This window comes from Xylocopa sonorina, chromosome 5, assembly GCF_050948175.1.
Source record: "Xylocopa sonorina isolate GNS202 chromosome 5, iyXylSono1_principal, whole genome shotgun sequence".
NCBI lineage: Eukaryota > Metazoa > Arthropoda > Insecta > Hymenoptera > Apidae > Xylocopa > Xylocopa sonorina.
In genome coordinates, this window is record NC_135197.1 from 10698104 (window position 1) to 10722013 (window position 23910).

At 47.7% G+C, this 23910-nt stretch overlaps 1 protein-coding gene across 1 annotated transcript; it reads left to right on the forward strand.

Moving 5' to 3' along the window:
• The first annotated feature begins 15889 nt into the window (after positions 1-15889).
• LOC143424052 (sodium channel protein Nach) lies at positions 15890-21815 on the forward strand. Its single transcript, XM_076895860.1, has 11 exons — positions 15890-16110; positions 16370-16512; positions 16991-17054; positions 17725-17896; positions 18125-18270; positions 18647-18779; positions 19236-19518; positions 20326-20379; positions 20605-20773; positions 20841-20947; positions 21574-21815. Exons 1-11 carry the CDS (start codon positions 15890-15892, stop codon positions 21813-21815), a joined length of 1734 nt encoding a protein of 577 aa, XP_076751975.1.
• The last annotated feature ends 2095 nt before the right edge of the window (positions 21816-23910 follow it).

Sequence of the window (23910 nt, forward strand, 5' to 3'; positions counted from 1 at the left end):
CCCACGGGCTTTAAAAATCGATTCTTTCCACGTGAGGATATTTGAGTTCGCGTCCATTTAAATTCTTAATCAAGAAATTCTCGCGCCTCGGTAAACCGAGTCTCTTAAACGCGAATTCGTGACAGTTCGCGCGACACGTCCTCGAAGATTGCTCGGGGTTCAGCATAATCCTGTTTGAAAAATACTCGGCTGGGAAAGCGACGTTCGCCGCGAGGCCACGGGAAAGGTTGAAGAGGGAACGTGCGGAAAATAGCGAAGTGGCTCTCCGCGTCGCAGAGAAATTATTTTACTCTCCAGGAGTGATTTCGCCTCTCGAGCGAACGTTCTTGCACGTGTCCTCGCGATTACTCGAAAACAGACGTTGCAAACCGCCGTTTTCACGATTCGAATAGTAATTCTACCGTAATCTATCGTAACTTACAGATATTTCATTGACTGTTGGTACGCGTTCGCGTAGAAGAAAAGCGAAGAAGATTTCCCCTCGACGATTTCTGGACAATCGTCCCACAGGGGTGGAATTCGTTTCTTCGTCGTTTGGCGTGCTCGAAGATCAAGCTGTCGTTGCGTGGAAAACGATTACGGAGAATCGACGTTATTCGACTCCGGGGTACTCTGCCTTTCAGGGCCAGATAATGTGATTGAACAAATAAAAGTCCCCTCATTCGGTCTACGGTTATATTCTGAAATTGAACGGCGAGGATGTAAGGTACATCCGGTGGAATCGTGGCAGCCGTTCCAGAGATCGCTCTCTTTTCTCGACGTGAAAGACTTCCTGGTACGAGCCTGATAAAACAATCGCAAAAGGACGACGTTTATGATGATTCCCGTGGTATTAACATACCCAATCGCATACATTTATCGTTAGTAGACTGCATACGGTTACGCGAATCCGTGCTCTTATAAATGCAAATAAGATAGAGATTCGTATCGTCCCTTAACTACTATAACATGCATTCTTACCACTTTAGCATACTACGGGCAAATTTAAATTTTCCATAAATGCAAGAAGCAGTACAAATTAACCGCGACTCGGTTCCACCTCGATGATGTAGTTTCATAGTTAGCATCCGAATTTTCAACAGCACCTCGATTCGTACAACAACCACCCCTATTCCTCACGAAATACTTCCACCATGGAAACCACAACCGAACGCGTATTCTTCGAGGATCCAGCGAAGATAAGAGACGAAGGTATCGAGTTTACAAAGAAGCAGGTGAACCCGTGATAATTTCAATTTTCCGCAAGATCGCCTGTCCGGTCGAGAGTATTCAAGCCAGAAGACGATCCGAACCGAAAGTCACGCGTCGTCGCGAAGTCAGTCGAAGCAAGTCGTCCTCCCACGTTAATCCTTTAGCAAACGACGCAAACTTCGCCTTCAATCGAGGACCGTGTCAACTGTGCCTCGTTCAACATTCGTTGCCGCGCTACGATAGCGACCAATGGCCAACAGATGAGACGCAGAACGAAGGGTGCGCGACGAGAGAACGAGGGCTCGCACTAACAATGGCACCCAGAGCTGTGGTTCCGTTTTACCTTGCCTGAACTTTCCAGCCAGGCTCCATGCAACTTGAACATTCCACCAACTTGGCTCGCCTTTCTTTCGACCCTCTGTTCTTGTCCGATGGGGTTCTTGTGGCCGCCTCTGCGCAAAATTTAAGACTTGTTGCACGTTAAGTCGGAAGGGGTGTTTTTTTCAGAGACTTTACAGAAGGAATGCACTCTGCTGGGCGAGACGGAATTATTACGCGCGTCTCTAGAGTCCACCAATTAGTTTATGAAGCGCATAGTTCATCGTATTTATTGGTAAAATAATGATGGTTTCTGAATGATATCAAGTATCGAAGTCTACTTGTTAACATCTGAGAATCGGAGCAAATTTCATTGTTCTGTCGATAGGTTTCGCGTAGATACGGACGTGCAAACAGCTCTTTAAATATTTCCTCATAAATTATGGCAATTCAATTAAATGTTATCCGACGATAACGGTAAAATCCAGACCGATGCGCCTCGATTGATCAGAAAATGCGACGATAGAAATGGGGGCCGGACCCACTCTGCAGAGTCAATTGAAATTATTTAAAATCGCGCGTGCACGCTCGAAGTCGCTCGAAGCACTGTCCGAGAAATCGAATTAAAATCAACGAAGTCGTTTGCACGGGGCGAACGCGAATATCACTGCCATTCATTCGCCACGTGACCGGAATGCCGCTTTTAACAAGCCGCCTTTTCAATCGAAACGACCGATCGTGTTTTCCCGGCTGTTTCAGCTCGTACTTTAAAATCAGCAGCGACGTTATATTCATTCGTTAATCGGGTTTCCGTTCGATAATTTAACAACAACGGACGATCGAAAGAGTTTCGAGGGGGTCGTCTCGCTCTTCGCGAACGAACGAGGGGAGAAACGACCGCAAGCTCGTCGAAACCTCTGGCAATTCCACGCGACAGACTTCACGCGCGTCGCGCGCGTTCAGTTTAACGCGCGAGTGTCGGCTCGACGCGCACAGCACCCTACGTTACAGCGATTAACCTCGCCGTTTTTTCGGCCCGCGTCGCCAAGTGTAGCCCGTGGAGAAAATTGAATCGGTGGCCACCCGCGGCTCTGCGGATCGATAGGCTTTGAAATCGGCGTGTGCCGCTTAACGTCACCAGCCGAAATTGGATCTCTGTTGTCGAACATGCTTCGAGCGAGTTGTTCCACGCCGGGCTTTCAGGCATATTGCGCTCTGCCGGCGAAAAGGAGCGTCTCGCGTGCTCCTGCGTTGTTTGCACGCCCGCAGAGGATCCCAATGAAATTTTTCGAACCATTCGATCCGACGCCTCCGGCCAGTACCGCTGTTCACCACGCTCTGCGTCCTTTTCTTTTTTTTTCCTTTCCACTGTATTTATTCTGTTCTCCCTTCTTCTGTTGTTGCTTCCTTTTTTTCGAGCGGTCGCGAGAGTCGCTGGGTACGTTTCACGCTTCCCGCGTCGCGGATTCTCGGGGCAGGTGAAAATTGCGAACCCGCGAGGAGTTTATGACGCCGGGCAGGCGATGGAAATTGTTTTCGATGTCGCGCGGACGTTCGTTGATTTTACATTCCTGGCTCGTGTAATGGAAAAGTAATAGTTGGTTTTCTAGTACGGATGGCACGGGTTTTAATTTCCCAGCGTTTGTAGAGCGGAAGGCAGCCGAAGATTGCTTCTACTGAATTTCAATGAATTCAATGTCGCTCGTAGTTTAATCAAGTTGGGCGGCCCGCTTCATGCTACGTTTGCGATCGTAATTGCCCTCTGCGCTTCTGTAATCTTTTCCCGACGACGCGATGCATCTGTTCAGCTACATGACGTCCTTGATAACGTATTGCTGCTTCGTTCCTCTCATTATCTTAGTTGGAGAGAGAGAGAGACTTTTGCGACAGAGTTACGCAAATTGTTTGCCTTGATTCTCTCCAAAGCATTCGCACGCAGAGGGTACTTCACGTACGTTGCGCAAGAAATCGAGCAGCTCTTCTCATGGTTCGTAACGCGCGATTGGAACATTGTTCGCAGCTAATGTTCGCCGCTGAAAAATGCTCCCACGGATTTTCGTCCCGTGGAATGATACGTGCCGCTGAAAAAGTAGCTCCACTCGCCATAAGTCATCCCGTTTTCATGCCGATATCGCGTAGCGTAAAACCTCGACACTTGGACGTCTGCTCGCGAGGATTCCACGCACGTACGTTATAACATCCGGCCGATTCTCGGAAAATGGACGTTGCACGGCGTTTACCTTGGCTCCGTGACAGGATCCGCTGAGAACGTTTAACAAGTTTCGAACCGAGATCAGTCTATTATGTCGACTCTCGCGCGAGCGATAACCTATTCCATTACGATCCGCGAATCACGCGAATTCGGATTGAACGTAGAGGCGATACAAATTTCACGATCTTCTTTAATCCTCGAATTCACGATGATTTTGCGTATCTGAGGGAGAATTGATACGTCTGATCGAGTTCGAACGCGATTAGCACACCGCGGAAAGTATGATCGATTAAGCTCGGCGTGCACTTTCTTATTCGCGTGCTTTCATTCGCAAGTATGATGGAAGAGGTTCGAAGAATGCGCTCGCGCATCGTGCATATCGACAGGATGATCCGAGAATTCCCGGTGCAGCGTGTTGCTCGATCTGCACAGCGACGGTAGGATACACGTTGACGGGTCGCCCCGTAAATCCTGCCCGTTATCGGGCTACTCAAATATTTCTGCGGCGAAATCCTCCGCCCTCCCGTTGCGCAAAGATTTATCAGCGGCACCGAATCACGGATCAGAGTTGTCGGCTGAAAGGAACGCCGATACGCTGTCAGATAGACCTGGAATCGCGCGAATCTCTATGCAACCGAGGCCTTCGATACGCGGGATCCTTTGTCGATATTGCGAGGTGCCATCGACAGATATTTCTCGCACAGTTAATGTACATATGCCTGTCCAAATAGGTTTTCCGTGTTCATCGTTGCGGAATACTATGTTACTTATCGTGATCCAGATTTCGCGTGAATAATTCCAAGACAATCGGTGTTGGTTGTTCGAGGGGTTTAAAGGGATTCGTAAAGTGCAGAATTTCGATGTACGACTGATTTTCAGTAAGAATAAAACCTCTGAAACGTAATTTAAATGACTGTACTTTTATCAAAATTGGAATACGCTCATTAATATCAAATATGAAAACCAATTTATATCTCTTACTACTCCCTTCTTCATCGTTAATGATGAATAACATAATTATTATAAAATATATCTCCCTAAAACTATACGTTTTTGCATTAATACATTTTGAAACATGCCAATGATACGAATTAAATTTAAAGAAATTTTCGAGAGCCGCTGTTCCTATGTTTCAAATGATTTTTAAATGAAACTGGGGTCGTTGGAAGAAGAAAACCTTCCTCTGTAGAACGCTTTTTGTTTCGTGTCGATATCTCTTTCCGTTCCCGAGATATCGTCGTGTAAAGACATAGGTAATTTCTAATAGTTTTCTATTGTCGTCCTTGTCACGCACTCGGAAGTCTCGCTCGCACATTCTTCACTGACCTACCTCAAGCGGATCAGCTGATCAGCTGATCAGCGATAAACAGTAGTAAAAGGGTTATTTTACTATTTACTACGAGTGTCTAGGAAAAGAAGTGGGTCACGGCGGCGCCAAGATGGCCGACCCCCATTCATAACTCCGTGCGTTTAAAGGGCTCAATCTTTAAATGCCTATATCTCTGGAACCGTTTGAGATATCGGGACGAAATAAAAAGCGTTATAATCAGGAGACGTTCTGCTATTTCCTCAGCTACTGTTTGTAAAAAAAATAGCAAGTTTTACTATTGCTACCACTGAGAACTTTAACAATTTAAACTTTTTCAGAAATATTTTTTCATAGGGATGTTCGAAGCCGTGTTCGACGTCGACGGGATTCGAAGATAGTGGTTTAGATCATTTTATTCGACGTGTGGATTCAATTATTTAGCTGCTCCACTGAGAATATCAATATTCTATTCCTGAATTTAGTTACTAATTTAATGGTGCTGCGGGTATATTTAGTGCGTCCCGACGAAATTACTCTTTCATCGATGTCTGCAGCGCAGAACGCGGGAATATATCTGTATAGATGTTCTATAAGATAAATTGCCTCACCAGAGGATTCCCACGACGAAGATTTACGTCTGGTTGCGTCGCCGCGCAGGAAATGATTGAAACTTCGATGCCGATTGCATTAATACCTTTTTTTTTTCTATTTTCTCGAGCGTCGAGGCAGTCTTCCGTCTCGCAATTTCGCGTGAAATTGCTTTTCCACGATCGTGTAAATCACCCGTATTTTATCGACGATAGATTTGTTACTCCGTGCGTGGTTAATTGATAAAGTCAGAAAGAAAAAAAAGCACAGGAGGAAGAGAAAGTCTCGAGTTTCATTTGTCTGCGGAAGAAGTGTTTCGCCGTGCGAAGAGGCGATTCGATTCTATCTCTGGCGCAATTTGTAGATCACTAGCGTTTATTAAACACGAAAAATCTAAACGAGACAAAAATTCCGCCCCGAGATTCCCCGTCTTTTATAGCGTATTGCTACGATCGGACCGATTCTCGAAAACTCGGGATCGATCGACGGAAGGAACGTTGCGTTCGATTGCATTCAATTTGCCAGCAAGTTCACCCCTTTTTCCGCTCGATGGGGAAGGAGCGAGGTGCCAGCAAGCGCGCCGCTTCATTTTCCGCCTGATTCCCCTTTCGCTCCTTTTTTGCCACCTTTCCGCGATGCAGAATTGTTCTAACACGACGTCCACGAGGTACCTTTTAGCTTCGAGTCGCTGGCAAATTATTCGTCGTTAGCGCAGCAAGGTAAAAACGTGCACGTTATTTTTTTTTCTATAAGGCGAGAATAAAATAGCTATTTCTCGCATAGAATTTCGTACGTTACGAAGAGCACCTTCGAGAGCTGTGTTGAAGGATTGGAAGGAATCCTCGAGGCGTCGTTTCGCGCCATCGATGGCTGCTGGGATTGCACGCGAGGAACAGTTTGGAAACACGTAACGCAGCCGGCGACAACGATATGACGCTCTCGCTTATGACGCCCACTGGTAACATGTGGCACTGTTTGACTGATGCCCTCAAATCACTGCTTCGGTGCATCAGATACACGTGCCAGGACGAAACAGCCAGCGATTAGGACTAACTGGTCGCTGGCTAACCGATACGACGCTTCCGCTTCATCTGCAGCGGAATCGTTTTGGACTGGCTGTGGTGGAACTTCGACCAATCCACGTATTCGTACGTGCAGAATCTTTGCTCACCTCTGGGAGAAGTTTAAGGACCGATTCCCCAGCAGACCAAAATAATACACGGATCTCCGCGTTGCCTTTCGGACGATATTTGGTTAAACTGGAACCTTTTGAAGGGGATGGATCGTGGGTAGACGGGGGGATGTATCTGTGTATCCGTGAGGAAGCGTTCGATCTTCTAGCTCGGTTGACGTTCTAAAAAAGGAAACCAATAATTTTTCCTCAGACGACCAGGCATCGTGGGCAGATTCTAAGTGACTGCGCGCTTGAATGAACGCGGTCGATTACACAGTTCCGGGTTCGTAATAATTTTATCGAAGCGATACGTCACGGACAGACGCGATGCGTTAAGCTAAGTGTTTCCGGTATTTATGTGGAACAGAATCGACGCGATATATATCGAGCTATCGTCGCCGTTCAAGCTGATTTATTATTTTCCATTCGCGGTTTCGAATAATAATGAAAGTCGAGGGTGTCGTGGCGCGAGTTCCGCGGTGGTTACCGCGTCGGTGAGACATTTCTGTACCGTTGATCCGGTGTGTAAACGTAGCAACTTTCATTCAACGGAAATGTTACGTCGAAGCCGCAAGAATTCTCGCAATAATACGTACAACTTTACGAACGGGCTGGCTGTAAAACTTTTGTTATTTACTTTTACGATACACCGCGGAAAACCTGACACCTTGATACGCCCGGAAGTTCAGCTGGAAAATCCGATCTGGCCGTCGTGAAATACTCGTAAAGCGAACTCATCGAGGGCGTATCGTTCCTTAAAAGTACCACTTTATACGGTCACGTAAACGGGAAGTATCGTGCGTAAAAGTGGCTCTTACAGGGCCCGCGGTGCACGTTCGGGATCGACTTCGTTAAATCGTCGAACGCGGCAGACGTACGTGAAGTAGCTTATCCTCGTCTCTTAGATACGCTGTTGTACTTTTAGTGCATGCTTTCATGACTCGCACATTCGTATTAAACTGTTTGTACGGACAGAGTGGTCCAATCGAATGAAAATCGAAGATAAACGATCTTCAACGGAGGGGATCACACGATATTCAGAGGCACCCATAGCTCCGTGTGTCGTGGTCTAACGTATCGACGATATTAATTCTGAGATCGTAAGAATCGTCAATGGAACTGCAGCACTTGCAACGGGGATTAAGTTGCAGGGAGGTACGCATTGTTCGGGACAACGCGCAAGTTTAATTACGATTCGAGTTGCCACGAGGCAAGATTACGAGTCGCGATACCTATAGTGATTACGTTCCCTGTTACATACACCTCTCGATCGTAATTGAATTCGCGATAATATCGCCGATCCGGGACAATTCTTCTCGACTTGACATCGAATCGATTCCCTTTTGATACCACCGCCAGCCCGTAGATGGGATCGGGCATAGTGTGTACTCAAGAATCCGAGTCAATTTCAATGCAAATGTTTCACTTCGTGGAATTCGATACAGCTTACAAGGAGGCGATCTTTTATTCCATGTATTTCCACGATACTTTGATTATACAAACCAGTCTTCCAACCGCAAGATCCGCGGGGTTTGGAAACGCGAAAAAACTCTTCCACCAGAAACGTTTCAAGGCACGAATGACTCGATCACGGTTAGGGTACGCTAGATTCAAGATACAGCTTCATAAAGTATTCGAGACCATTCAATTAGACTGGAATCCACTGACAATCGACGCCAACGCGACTTCAACCCCCGTTTCGACTCGTTCCCCGTTTTACAATGCATTAAGGATAAGGCGAAACCGATCCGGATGGCACGATGGCCTGTTACTTATCCAAACTCTCTCGATCGTTCGCCGTTTTAAAGAATTTATCGATGTTTCTTTAGCTGATACCCTAACTCGAGGCGCTGTTTGACTACGGAATTCTTAAAACGCGATCGAACAAAGTAGCCAGACTAGTAGTAAAATATGAACGTCGGACCTGCTCGATTTATCTTCCGTTCGCCAACACCTCCCTTTCTACCCTCCTTTATTCCCGCCCGTTCTTATTCCGCCCGATCGTACACGGCCCCACGGTTTTATTATGATCGTCCTTCAGCATCGATCCGGCTTTATTTGACACGGATCGGTTCCTACCCCGGCCAGACCGCTTTCTATCGTTTCCTGATAGATTCTTGTAGAATTCGTGTCTCTCGTCGTGGTCCGCTCCGGTGGTATTTTTCAATGCATTAAGAATGAGGGGTTCCACTGGCTCGATGACGAGGCTCGTCCACGGAGGAACCAGGAGGAGCGTGTCAGAGTGTGATACGCAAACGCGAACGAGAATACATGGAATGCTCCAACGAAACGAGCCTCAATCTTCCGGCTGATCGAAGCTACCAGTATTTTCGGAACGAAGTGATTCGAATTGAAAATGATCGGACGGAAACGGAGAGCGAGCTTCTCTTGTTAGAGGGAGAACAAAGGAAGGGTCCAGGACGAAACGCGATACCGCCTCGATTTATGGCCAACAAACCTTTCTTCCTTGACTAGACGACAAAGTAACGCGGCACTCTACTCCAGCCCGTGAAAACCTCTCCAGTTACAATTAATTTCTTTTGCACCCCCGCCGCTCCGATTCTACCCTCGCGTTACACGACTACGCACAACCGTGCTCGAGCACGCGGAGCCTTCTAAATTGCGGCGATTACGTTCCACGTTTGATAAATAATAACCAACCCTTTTATCGCCGCGATTGTTCTGTCGCGCGTAAAAGAAGCCCGCCGCGCGAGAGCAAACTTGTTAATCGTGAATGTAAGTTGGCTTTTAGCGAGGCGACGAAGTGGCGACTGTTTTTAGGCATTTATCAAAGGGAATGCTGGACGAGGAGTTTCTTCGCGATTCCCTGGAATGTTTCACGACTTCCTTTGTCTCGAAATGCTCGGCTTCGTTTCTATTTTGGAACGCGCGTGCACGATCTCGATTTCTTTTTTTTCGTACGTTGGCTGGCTCGCGATCCCAGCCTCGCGACACGATCGTTGTTTCCTCGTTCGAACCCGGCCTGACCTCCCGTCGGCGGAATTTTTCACCCCGACCCGTTTCAACGCACGCCGTTAAATATTTGCCTTTCATTTATTGAGCGAATTAACGCGACTGCGTGCATTGAAATCAGCAAACAGCGCCACGTGTTTGCCCGTATCAACTGTGCATGCGCAAATGTTTAGATATAATAATGATTTATTAATTCCGCGCGTGCATCGCGCGATTTTTCTCGATTTATCTGCCCGACATTAGTTGCTGGCGTTAATATATTGACTCGAGAATCGCTCCAACCGTACATTCGTTTTCAGTTCGCATTTTCCTTTCTTTCATACCGTTTTACTTTTTTTTTTAATTCTGATAAGTCATGAAAAATTCCCCACAGAAATAACACCTATAATTTTAGAATAAAAAGTAAATGAAGTTTAAGAGGAGCTTCTCTCTAGCCAAAGAAATTCGAAATTTCACTGCGAGCTGGTTATCTCCGCCTCCAATCTCTTTGGTGGGCATAGATCGTGGCGAACGTATGCTATCGAAGCGATCTTTATAAGCGAGATCGTTGCCGCTTAAAAAGGAGCATCCACGCTCGGGTTCGCTAAACGACGAGTGGAAAGAGGCAGAATGCGACTAACCCATTCAATTTGCTCTTAACAAAGCCCCCGCCTTTCTTCCTATCTTCTTTTACAGCCGGTCGCGACGCGGCCGCGCTCGACCATGTATGAAAAGCGGCGGCTTCCCTCTTAATTCGCCTCCCGTCGTCACTTCGTTTCCATCCGGAGAAAATGTCAGGCGCGCGCGAAACCCTTCGACACGAGCGTCACGCGTAATTGGATCCGCTCGCCAGCGGAATGGATCGCGATTCCTTGGCGAAAATTCGAACTCTCCACATCGATATCTACGTAAGTAACGAAAGAGCGAGGCCGTTTGAGAAAATGAAGCCGATGAAATTTATAAACGGATGAATATGCCGCGACAAAAGACGCGTCGCGACTGTTAGGACGCGCTTTGAATCGGGATTAAGACGAAATCGCTGGGCTTCCAGTCGCCCCAATTCTTCCACGGTCCGCGAATCGCTTCAGCCTGGCAACAAAAGGGAAATGCAGACGGTCAGGAGGCGAAGATAAGACGGAGAAACGTGTAACGCGACTAGTCACGCAATTAAGGGGAAACAAAAGGGGCAGAGTCCCTTTTGTCGTGCATAGAAATGGCCCAGTGTTTCTCTTAATTCCTCTTCCTTTATCTTCGCCAGGCCTCGGGTCCACGCGACTACGTATGCGTGTTCTCCTTCGAGGCCAACACCGCGCGGACCGTAATTAACTCTCCACTTAATCTTTCATCTCTGACGCAGCACAGTGAAATGCAACTGTTCGCGTTCTTTTTCCCCGACGTTTCGCCGGGAAAAATGGACCCGCGAATGCACGTCGAGCCGTGAAAGAGTTAAGCGTCCACGCGAAGGAGCATTGCGAGGAGCGGGATTTTTTGTCGCTGCCTTTCGAAACCCCTACGATTTCTACGCTGAAATTAGCCTGGGGCGGGCGTGATAAACGATCGAACGCGGGCATCGCGATATCAATTGGCGGGCCGAGTTCGATGCCTCGACGGTTTTAATCCGTGGAAATACGCTGCGCGGCCGGGCCGAATTCTGGCCCGATTTATAGGAGGATATTGCTAGGGCATTGTAAATTAATAGCGGTGACAAAACTATTTGTACGTCTGATTAATGCTGTGATTCGTAATACGCAGATAACGACGATTCCAAAACGCTCAGCGGAATCGATCGCGGCCGCTGTTTAAAATAATTGTCGCGAGACCGATCTATTCATATCCGTCGGACGGCTGAATTTCGATTCGTATCTCTGCGTACCTTCTGGACGGCGGTGTAAACCGAATTAATGAAATTACAAACTCTGTGCCTGTTAAACAATTACAGATTATTCATCCGCGATTTATACGGGACAATTGAATTTAATTCCCACTCCCACTGTTCCGCGTACACTATTATTTTATCAAAACACACGGAGAGCATTCCCGGGAGCTGTTGCGTTCGTACACACCGACGCGAAACGCTCGCTCCGTATCGCTTCCTTCTGTTTCGTTAATTCCGTTGCATGTCGCCAATTATCATATTTATAAAACGCCTCCTGTTCCATATTCAGCCGTGAAAATGGCCAGCGGGCCAGGGGCGTGATTAATTTTTAACCTCGATTCTCCTTTCCCTCTAGAAAAACGAAACACGGCCGAACGTTTCTCGTTTCATCGCGCACCCACCGTTGAAAATCGAAACCGAACCGACTTTTTTCCTGCCCTCTGTTTCTCCTCTGTTAAATATCGCGAATAAAAGTCGGAGCAAATAAAAACCCGTTCGTTTTTAAACACAGATTCGCCGAACACGCGTGGTGCTCCGCGTTCATATTTCATCGCGTTCTCCGGCGGGAAAAAGTTAAAAGCGGCTCAACTTCCCGGCGAACATCCCGCGAGTCTTTGAAGGCTGCAGGAATTTTCCTGTCCCCCTGTTTATCTAAATTTAAAGCGGGCTTAACAAGACTGATGGAACGGACCGTAAAGGTTTCTCGAAAAGACGGAGGAAGACGCTCGCCGTCGGTTGATTTCGTTACGGGGAAAACAACGTCCCGCCGTTTTATCAGCGATTCACCGTGAAATTCCTGCGAGGGTAAATGCGGCGATATCCTTCCGGCTGACGAGAAATCTCGTCAACGTAATTTTCATTCCGGCCGTGTTGCACGCAATTTACAGCGTGCCGCCTGGTTCCCGCGCAATTTAAATTGGATTGTCCGCAATATGCCGGTGAACGCGGATTAATCTCGAGATTAATTCCGCGAAATACACTTAAGCGATCGTGATACGGCCGGCGAACGACGTCCCGTGCGATAGAACGGCCGCGTTTCCGTATTATGGTTCGTTTGCTTCTGTGGAACGATGACTACGAGCTGGATGGTGCAGATTACAGGCACCGTGGAATCCTTAGAATGCGGCGCGGGCAAACGAGGACGCGGCAAACTCGATGGAAAATACATTACACTCGGCAGAATCCGGCAGATTTCGGATAATTGGAAGCTTTTGTAAAACTTTTTGCTCGTCCCGAGAAAACACCTGTAGCTTCCGTCTGGAATACCCGCAGAATGTTTCTAAATGAGGATACGGTGGCTACAAATACGATTTCAAGTATTACCTCGAGTAGAAGGCAGTGGTGCGTATCAGTCATAAGTCATACGTACTTTCCATCGTTAAGTAAAAAACACCTGTAGAGCTGCTCGCGTGAAACGTTTATATAGCACTTTTAAATAACCTGCGACACCTTTGAGTCCGATACAAAATTTTATCTTCGCTTGATAGCTGCGCTAGTGGAAAGAGAATGAAATTGTGGGGCAGTAAGTAGCGCAGCTCGATAATAAGTCAGCCACTGCGACGCAGGGTACCGTGTCATCTAACGTGGACGATATTTATCGATAGCCAAGGCGAATGTTGACCGTGCCAGCCATTTTACGCTACATTTTCTCTACTTATCGACGAGAATGCCGTGCAGACGAGACTTTTTGCGATCCCTAATGTAAACGCGACCGACTGCTCCGCGGAAATTCCGAAAGGTGGAAGCCAGTCATGCAGCTGTCGGCTGCACAACCGTGTCAGGCACAATACACCTCTGTTTACTGAAATTTCGCGTTTAGAGAAAGTCAACTTTGTTCATCGCACGGCTTACGTTACACACTCTATGCATTACGATCGCAAACACTGGGAGGCGATGCTCTCGTTCCGTCTTTAATCACCTGGATCCAGAATCGTCGTGGAGTCGGCGTCGCAACGAGTCGCACGCAAATCCCAGACGAAATCCGACGGATTCGTAGCATTAATAAAATATTTCAGACGACGCAGGTGTATCGCGTTCGGCGCAGCTTGTTCGAGGATCAGACCGACTAACTTCTGGTAATTGAAATCCGTCGCGGCGATGGAACTTCGTCTCAGAGACAGATTAATTCGAGCTAATTTTTTTCAAAACCGAGTTGCCGGAATACGACGAGTAAATCTTATAATAAGCTCCCTCTGCTCTGCTACAAAATTATAATACAGGATTTAAGTGGATCCTGATACTGAGCCACGAAAAAGACGGAATTGCGGTTGCTGAAAACAATTTAACGGGGCGTTGCTGGGATTCAACGTCCACGGTTGTAATTGCGTTCGCCAGAAACGTTTAGCGGTCTCGTTGCAATGAAATTATCGCGATGATCTTATGCCAGCGGGAAGATATACGATTCCGAGGAGACGCAAACAAGAAAAAAGAGTGAACGCCAGAGGGGATGGTTGGACTCGGGGTGGATCGCAAATCAAGCGGGTCGCAAATCACAGGGGAGGTAGACGGCGCGAAAAGAAGGCTATAATGTTCCCGAAAATGCGAGGCTCGTGCAACGATGCATCGCGTTGCATTGTGATTTAATGGATCGTTGCACGGCAACGATACGATGCGCCACTGATGCGGAGATTTCGATATGAATTCGTTGCTGCCCATCGGAAATTCCGCAGCATTCGATTATTATAAATTCACGAAGCGGCTCTTTAAATTTCCACCGAATTACTCGGTTTTCCGACTCATCAAACCAGCGACGAATATCGTAAAATCGAACTTTTGATTAATATTTGACACACGTCTGGTAAACTACTGATCGATCAATCATCGCGTGTATTCTATCAGATTCCACCGATTCGATTGTCGGGATGATCGTGGCTGAAAATTGATGATGGCTGCACAACTGATTACGGGCCATTTGATAAGACGCGAGCATCCGAAAATCTGTCGATTCGATTTGCCGCTGATCCGAACTTTCCCGTGAAAGGTAAGGACGTTAATGGAAGAGACGTTTCCGGAATCAACGAGCGCTTCGAAAACTTCCGCGAAACTTCGTTCTCTCCCTCTCATTTTTTCCCTCCATTTTTATCCAACTATCGCGCATCGATCAGTTCCGTGTCGTCCCTTTTAATCGATCGATCGGCTGTGCAATGATAACCCCGAGCCTGAATATTTTATCATTTAAAAGGAAGAGACTTTTTAATACGCTGTTAACGATAAAATCTGCAGATAGCCGATCTCTTAAACAGCTGCGCGCAGCACTGTTCCAGAGTATGGAAATTCACAATTGAATTGTCTACTGGCGTGCGTGGGTGTATCAATATTTAACCAGACATAAGTGTAACTATAAAACATCGTTTCGCCGTTGCGGCGTAACGTTTCGTAACCTTCAGCTCGCTTCTTTTCGGGGGGAGGGAAAAAGTGAATTTACATATTCATACGTGTGCCATAAAAGCCGCGGTATAATGTTTCAATTTTGCATTCTGCGCACTCGTATCCGCACAACAGAGTGCAGCAGAAGAACGGAAAGTTTCGAATAAATTCCAGTAGCGCGAGGGTAGATCCCAGCGTGGGCGTGCGTGAAACAAGCGATGCCCATCGGTGGTTAAACGATGCCAGAGATACGTACGCGACTTTGCTTGCGGTTCCCTGTATCGCAAGAACGATACGAGGGACGGGGCGAAGGGAGCGTCGCGTTTTACGACGCCGAATATATAAACGTTGCGGACCGCGGTCGCCGCGCAAAAACCGAAAGCTGATAGCCGGTCGCGCAACCGTGTCGCGTATATAATATATAACGTGATCAGACCGCGACATCAGAGTTCAACGATTTTTTCTACATCCTCATTTTCCGCCACCCGTTCCTCTCTGCTAAAAATTTCAAGACTTTTTGCGCACCCGCCTTCTCGAACTTGTACATTCTCATTTCCAGCACGTACCCCGGCACTTTTTCTCAAATTTGCAGGTCCCAGCATTGCGCGCACGCTCACTTCAATCTGGATCCTCATTTCCCACCCCTCTGCTATTCCCCCTTTCCCCCTTTATTTCAATTTAATATCTTTCGCACGATTTTTTCACATTTACACCCGCTCTAGCCACTGATTTTCATTCCTCGCGCTTCCTCCAGCGTCCCATTTCGTTACTTCCGCGTGCGGTTTCGTTAAGCGTCGTTATTACCTCGTCAACCAACGCTCGGTGCATCTGAACTCGCATTTGCTCTCCCATCGTTTCGAGAGGAACTGGTTGTTACTCGTGGTCTGCGAGTCTATCCGATTAATGGCCTTGCAGGACGACACGGGACACCGCGACAGGTATAAATTCGCGGTGCACAGGAACCGAACGGAACCGGAAGTACCGCGGCGTCGGATGCCGCGTGGCCCCACGTCCAGATCGCGTTTCACGCGGACGTTGCTGAAATACTCCAAGTTGTATTGCAAGTATACCAAGCTGACAGGGTTCAAGTATTTCGTCGAGCCGGAAGCTACGTGGTTCGACAGGTAATTTGGACGCGCTGGTGCACGCACCGGCCTGGTTCCCACGTGAAATGCGAACGAATTCCAAACAAACGCCCACGCCAGGCCGATGAAACAATTTCTCGTAGCACTCGACGACGGGAGCCTATCGCTGGGTGCAAATATTTAGAATTTACTATAGACCGTTGGTGGAGCGTGTTAATTGAAATTCGCGCGGTTTTACGGATCGAGTTCACCCGTGCGATATCGCTGGAATGGGAGAATTTTTTTTTTTTCTTTGCAGAACGCTATGGTTTCTGGTGTACGCGGTCACGGTGCCCACGATGGTTTACACGGTCTATTACGGATACCTGGATTTCGTCGAGAATCCATTGTTCACCAGCGTGGACACGGACTATTTGCCCACGCACACGTTAGACTTCCCAGGTAAACTAAACTGGCCACGCGGGGAGATTGTGCACATGTTATCGCTTGATTGTGTCCAGGATCGACTAATTTCTTGCGGGACAAGTTGGACGTAGCTGAAATCGAAAGATATTGCTGGAATTATGCATCTCCTGACAATTTTCCAACGAGTTTCGATGGGAAATACCGAAAGCCTTTCAATGTTCCTAATTAGAGTAGTTAGAAGCCCATTACTTGTGATCTCCTCGAGTACACTTTCTTTGCTTGAAAGCCACGCAATATCGATCGTCTAAATTTCTGTTCGCCACTGTCGTTTGTACGTCAGCGTCTAATTGTGCATCGATTTCTATTTTCTCCTCTGCGCATCGCATTTCAATTAACCCATCCAATTATCCGTTAATACTTCAATCAATCCATTTAATTATCCTCCGTATTATTCGAATATTAATTAAAGAGGAACGTCGAGCATTGTTTCACGGCAATCGGATCGTTTTTCCAGGCACAGCCATCTGCAGTATCAACCGAATAAGTCGTCGATCCGCCATAGAATTGGCGAGCGAAGTGTAAGCATCGTTTGGTATTAAATAAAAGTTTCACCCGTCGATGAGAAGAGTGCTCGTTAAAAAGGGACGTAAGAACGTGTACCTAATTAGCTGCGAATCAGTAAAAACCAGTCATTAATATTCAGTTAGAGGAAGAGTTAATTTAAGTCTGCCTCGAAAAAGTGCCCATTAATATGGAACGTGTAGCATCTAACGTAGTTCATTTTACGCTTGAAAAAAGTTAAATGGTGACGATTAATAAGATTGCCGTCGATCGAACGAATTGAAAATTAACTGGGACAACAGGGATAAGTTTTAAATTCGGTTCGTGGAATTTTATAACATCTGCGGCGATCGAGTTCGCAACCAATTTGCGGGAATATTACTTCGGCCATTTAATCGCGCACGCAGCCTCATTAATTTTCATGAAGCAGCATTGTTGATTTAACTTTTAACCGAAACGATTCAGGGAATATCGGTATCGTTTCCTTTTCAACAATTACGTTTCATCATTTTTCATGGTTGTCCCGATTCGCGCGCAAACCGACCGTATTCATAAAAGTTTCCCGATCAATTTCAAAATTGCATCTACCTTCTACTGTGCGCTGAGTATTTTATGAAGCCCCGCGTAAAATTTTCGCCGCCCGTTTTGTCCGTCTGATTTAATTAACGTCGGTCCCCACGCGAACAGTTTCGCAGCGAACGTCTCCGATCTATCTTTCGACGAGATTCTCGACATGATTTCGCAACTGGGCGACCTTTACGAATCTCAGTTTCTACAACAGAGACGCTATTATCGCATCGACCAACTTCTGACGTTGTTCTACAATGGATTTTACAACATCACCGATGTAATGAAGCGGGTGAGACGATTCACTGTTCTACGCACTAGAGTACAATAGCTTGCTTGTGTAATCTTTAACGAAGTCGTCGTTACTCTGAAAAGCGCTTAACATTACTCGAGCGTCGAATCGTGAAGATCGCAAATGAATATTTCTACCAGCCACCGCATTGTGCGAGAAATGGCGAACGGTGGCCTTTGACAAAATTCCCGTTTACCATTGATCCGTTTCCGGTCGCAAACGTTTCAGCTGACGCCGCAGTGTTCCTCCATCCTGACGAAGTGTCGATTCCACGACGAGGAACGTAACTGTACCGAGCTGTTCGCGTTCCGCAAGACGCAGGACGGCTTCTGTTGCACCTTCAATTACGCCACCAAAGGGGACGACACGCCTCTGTGAGTTTCCAGCATACCTAATCCCCTCTGCGCCGCTGCGTCGATGCATCATTTCTACGCTTCACGTACCGACGCCTCCGCGTATCACGCGCTGAAATTCATTTTTCATCAGCATCGCTCCCGCTCATCGGGACCGTGCGCAAACTTCCGCTTTAACCGTCGCGTAACCTGCATTTCGCACTTCCTTCGCCGCCCCTTGGAAATCGTTTCGCGGATAACGACTGCACTTCACGCACGCTGTTCCACCTTTCGACGAGCTCTCCTTTGATCCTCGTGCTCGCTTTAAGAGCAAGTTTTGCAATTATTTTCAGTTCTGCTACTTTACGATCCCGTGGAATATGTTCGCCCTAATCGTAGCTTCCGATTGTCCTCGCAGGAGCAACACGGTCGATCACAGAACGGTGCCGATAAAGGTGCAAAATCTGACGAAAAATGGCGGCCTGTTTGTGCTGTTGGAGCCGTCTCTGGACGATTACTTCTACCCCATTTTCCCCAGCCTCGGGTGGAAGGTAATTTTTCATCTCTGGTGAAACTAGTTCCTGCGTGTAACGCTCGCGGCATTTTTAATTCCATTCGGGAAACAGCGCGTACTATTACCCGCATGAAGGTACGTTATAACGTGGTCGAAAAAAATTGGCTCCCACGAAACCACGTGTCGCGAATCGCTTGTATTCGAATCAGCGAGGGGCGCGCACCATTAGACCGGAACGAGTTAACCATAATGACGCCGTCGGAAATGTAGGTCGCGTACGCCCGCGACGATTATCTCGCGCGACAACCGTAGGGCCAATGCATTATGCAAATTGCTGTTTTTCCTCTCGAGTAACGATTCAGCCGCGCTGTAAATACGTCCCGGGTGTATTTCACGCGTCGGTGCTCGATTCGACGCGATGCTCGTCGATACCCGTGAACCGAGGTAGAACGAGGACCGTATCTAAGCGAAAGTATCGGGTGTGCGTCGCCAGGTGACGATCTTCAATCCGTACGATTACCCAGACACGACGAGCGGAGGCGTGATCGACTTCATAGTCTCGCCGAGGATGCATCAGAGCATACAACTAGAGGCGATCCAGTATTTCAGCAAGAGGAGCATTATACCGTATCCTCTGGCGAAGCGGAACTGCGTGTTCGCCGACGAGATGGTCTCCCTTCGAGCGTTCTACACTTACAGCGACTGCATCGTCGATTGCAAGATCGAGAACATGTGGAAAACCTGCGGATGCGTGCCTTTCTACTTGCCCAATCGAAGTAAGAATTTCGCGATTTCGTTTGGAGACAAAAATGATCGGTGAACAGCTGCCTGTTCGTTCTCCACTGGAGATTAGAAGCTTCCGGTCTGGGTTCATCTGACGAGAGGCCCAGCGCGGCGCTTCTGCTCGCGAGCCTTTCAACGAGTTCGCCGCGGCTTAAAGCGTTAAAGCGGACCGCGCGAAGCGTTGGAACTAAACGAAGGGAATGAAATCGGGAAGCCGTTCCATGACAAATCTGAAAATGGTTTCCAAGCATTTCTTTCGCCTCTTAAAAGGATTCTCAGCCGCTGGCGTTGAACTTTGCAAAACAAAACTTTCGTTTCTTAATTTTCTTAAATAAACGAGTGCCACAACTTCTCCAACCGGGGAGAAAATTTCCAAAGGCGGTGTACACCTTTAATATCGTCCTCCTCGAGGATTTAAGCTGATCCTCGCTCCAAGGAGGTTCGTTAAGACGCGTGCCACCTTATTAATGGTACTCCTCGAATATATTCCAGGCTGAGAAAGTTGAACGCAGGATTTCGTAACTCGCGCCATTTTTTAATATCGTCTGTTCGTATCCCGCGATCGTGGTCCTTGAATAAATTCAGTTAACCCGTAACGAGGTGGTCGAGTTTCGCGGTCTAAAATATTCAGCATCCAGCCGCTGGGTCTCGGACAATTAAAAACTTTCTCGATCGTCGCGATACATTTCGGTGGCCGCCGGCGACTGTTAATTAAAGCTACATCGTGGCAATTATCGTCCCATTTAATTAAGTGCATTCACGGAATATTCCAAAGCCCCCGTTTATTTATCGCTTTCCAGGGTCCAGAAGGGTCTGCAACCTGGAAGACTTGCCGTGCTTGTCGCAGCACAAATGTAAGCGCTATCGAAATTCCCGCGGCGTAAATCATGGCGCGGCGTTGAATTGTTCATCTGAATTACCATTGTGCCACGGTCTCCGCGCGGGGCTGATTAATTAATGAACCATCCACGATCAATTCGCCGGCCCCGGTCGCTGCACTCATAATTCCTCTATTCCCGCCGGTTACGCTGACCGGATTAAAAATAAATATTGCAACGGGGCTGATTTCTGAATTGCAGCCAGATGGTTCTCCGTCGTGCCCCACGAGCACCTCTACGACGGCGACGGTATGCACGGCGCGGATATCCTGCACTGTTACGACTGTTATCCGGAGTGCAGGGAGGTGAAGTACACCGCGAAGCAATCCGCGGTTACCCTGGAACCTAATTACGACATCGTCAGATTACTGTGAGCATCCGTGCGCGTCTGTTTCATTTCACGGCAGGTTTCAGTAACGACGTCTCGAAATTCGAAGGGGCGACACGGAAATCAAAGACCAGGCAGTGCTGAGCGTGTACTTCAACAAGTTCGGCGCGACTCGACTCAGGCAGGACGTGATCTTCCTCTGGTACGAGCACATGGGTAAGCACGGATCGCGTGGAATATTTTATAGGTTCCACTGCGAGTGGAACGGTCCACGGATTAGAGCGGACGAAAGGCGACGCCTTTTGATTTCCATTGGAACTTTTTCGCGCGACGTTCCATTGCTCGCGCGTCACGGCAATTAACGTCGAGAAGGGATCCCGTTCGCGAGACCAACGTCGCTGGTAGCTATACGAGGGTAGCTCGAGAGGCGAGAAGGCGAGGATCATAAAATACAGAGGATTTCATTGTGTAACGAAGGACTCGCAGCGTAATGTTTCCACGCGGACGTAATCTGTTCGCCGGAGGAGGAAATAAAAGCGCAGGGAACAGCTCCAGCTACGAGTTGATCCATTGTGTTGTGTACACACGGCTGCTGCGCTGGTTACGAGTAATGTAAGGCACTCCGGATAAAGAACTTGCATTTTTCGGTAGGGAAATCCACTCGTTTCCTCTCTCTCTCACGGTAGAACGTCGCAGGACACGTTTCTAACGCAACTTCTAAAGAATGGTATTTCCATTGTAACGAGTTTCGAAGGAAATACTTTTCTCAACTATATTACATTTGAAAAACTGGCGACAACATGTTTTAAATGTCTCGCGATTAATAAAGTTTCCATTTCCAGGCGACGCCAGCGGAATTTGCGGCATCTTCGTCGGTTTCAGCCTGATCGTGCTCGTCGAGTTCGCCTATTTCGTCGGGCTGTTCCTGTTGGAGCTTTCGAGCGGCCCACCACCACCGTCCGACGCAAACGAAAACCGCGTCGAGCCTAAGCAAACGCAGATACAAACGATTTATTGGGGCGAGCTGTACTCGAACGAGAGATCGACAAAGAATCGACGTGATCGAGGTCGCGGTAAATATTAGCACGCTCTGCGAGTCTCGTTTCGCCATTCGTGCCGCAAAGAGCATCGATGAAAAGAGGGGTCGCGTCGAAAAACTTTGTCGAGTGCTGGATTACCAAGGAACAACGCTCCAACGGATTATATCGCGTCTTCGTTTGCACCCTCGAAAACACGCGAAATAAATTCGCTCATTTCCCGATGAAATTAGCGATCTCCTCGGGATTTAGCAGCAGGGAATTCGGCAATCTGCGAGGGAATGCCGTGCACCATAAGCTTTCTAACGAGCCTTCGCTACAGGTCCGCTTAAAGCATTAAAGCTGATATCTCGCCAAGCGTGGAGTGGAATCAGAAAGAAAGGAGCTCCTCGAAGCGAAGACCATTCCTACCTGAGCACACGTTATATTTTCAGAGATGTATCTCGTAAGATTGAACTCGACATTTTTTATACAAAGACGAACCCTGTCTAAACATCAGATTCTATGAGTGAAACGATTAAACGCGAATAAAACAGCACCCTCGTCATCTTCCCTTGGTCCATCCTTCGTCGACGCGTAACAATACAGACAGCTCCGATTGCCATCGAAGTCGTTAGCATCCTCGACAGATTAAAAGCTCAAAGTCGAGGAAGCCTCGACGCTGCCATTTGTACCGTCCCGGGTAGAACGAGTCAGGCTTTGGTTGCCCTATTGTTGTGCAACTCGATCATTCGAACGTGCTCGAGGTTTCGAGAGGATCGACTCGCGTCGTAGCCCGCGGACGAAGAGAAGATGAAATTCAGCGTGAACGAGCCATCCAGCCGAGCGAGATATTGCCGGGACTGGAGGAGCCCCGGTTGCTTTGTGGAAATAGATATTGATATCCCTTAATTGTTGCTCGACCGCCGTAATAGGCCCTCCTTTCGAGGGCGACGTGAAAGGAAACGTTTCCATTGCCTTCCACGATCCACCGACGAATAATCATATTTCAGTCCGCTGAATAACACTCCATTTGTTATTTCCTCTATCCTCCTTTTGCTGCTCGACTCGATTACACGAAATTTCGATACACGACAGTGGGGATCAGGCCAAAAATGTCTCTGCGAGAGAAAACACGAAGGACGTTCGAGGCGACGAAAGGATAATTATGTCGTCGACGAATGAGACGCGATCGCGAGATTCATCACGGCGACTTTGAGCAGGATTTGCACCGCTCGCGCGGAGGAACGCTTTGGTATACAAGCGGTCACGGATTAATCGCGCAACACCGACGATCCGCTGCGTGGCACGCGCTATTATTTCGGGACAAAGCAGAAATCGATGTCTCGTAGTTGTTTTTCAGGGATTTTTCATCGTTACGCCGGTTCAGATATACGCGTACACGGTCATAGATGGAAGTTATCGAGGCGATCCGTTTCCACTGGTATTAGTTGCATTCAATTTTCGGCGTTGCACCGGGCGTCGTCATTAAATCCGTATCGCTGGCAGACGGATGAATTTTTATACCGCTGTTCGCGAGCTGGAGGAGAAACGGTGAAGGAGAGAGAGGGAGAGAGGAAAAAAGAGAGCCGCGGTCGATCGAACCAGGGAATTTAAAAGGCAAACCGTTAAAAGCGCATCCGTACACGTCCGCGAATACGTTTTCGTTCGAGGCAGCAATAAAATCGTTGCGTAACGATATTCATTGCGGCCAGTTACGCGAATTAACGCGTTCCCCTCACTGTTCGTATCGTGAAAAGTCGCCTGGTGTCGTTGTAAAAACTGTTCCCGGGAATTACGACGAACGATAAAGTGGAAATGGACGAGGGTAAGGAACGAAGAAGAAAGAGAGATGGAGAAAGAGGGAGAAGGGTGGCCGCGTATTCGAGTATGATTGCGGACGCGTAATCAATGAGTTAAACGGCACGTTTCCGCTTTAAATGTACATCCGCGGAGCCGTGGCCGCGGTTTCTAATTATTACTGTTAATTAATTTTCAAAGCAAACAGATAAGCGCGGGTAAAGAGGCGAAACGCGTCGGGATGCGCGGAGATTGGATTGCCTTCTAGGCGCTGAAACAGAAATAATAGCACGCAGTTACATTGAATCTTACAAAGCGGCACGGCACCGCAAAGGTTCATCGTGGAAGTACGCAGTTCCCGTT

Bases quoted from the DNA above. Each gene is read 5' to 3' on its own strand.
- LOC143424052 (XM_076895860.1), top strand. From the start codon at position 15,890: ATGGCCTTGCAGGACGACACGGGACACCGCGACAGGTATAAATTCGCG. The intron at 18,271-18,646 runs GTGAGTTTCCAG...TTGTCCTCGCAG, and splicing joins AAAGGGGACGACACGCCTCT to GAGCAACACGGTCGATCACA. The intron at 20,774-20,840 runs GTGAGCATCCGT...CGAAATTCGAAG, and splicing joins TACGACATCGTCAGATTACT to GGGCGACACGGAAATCAAAG.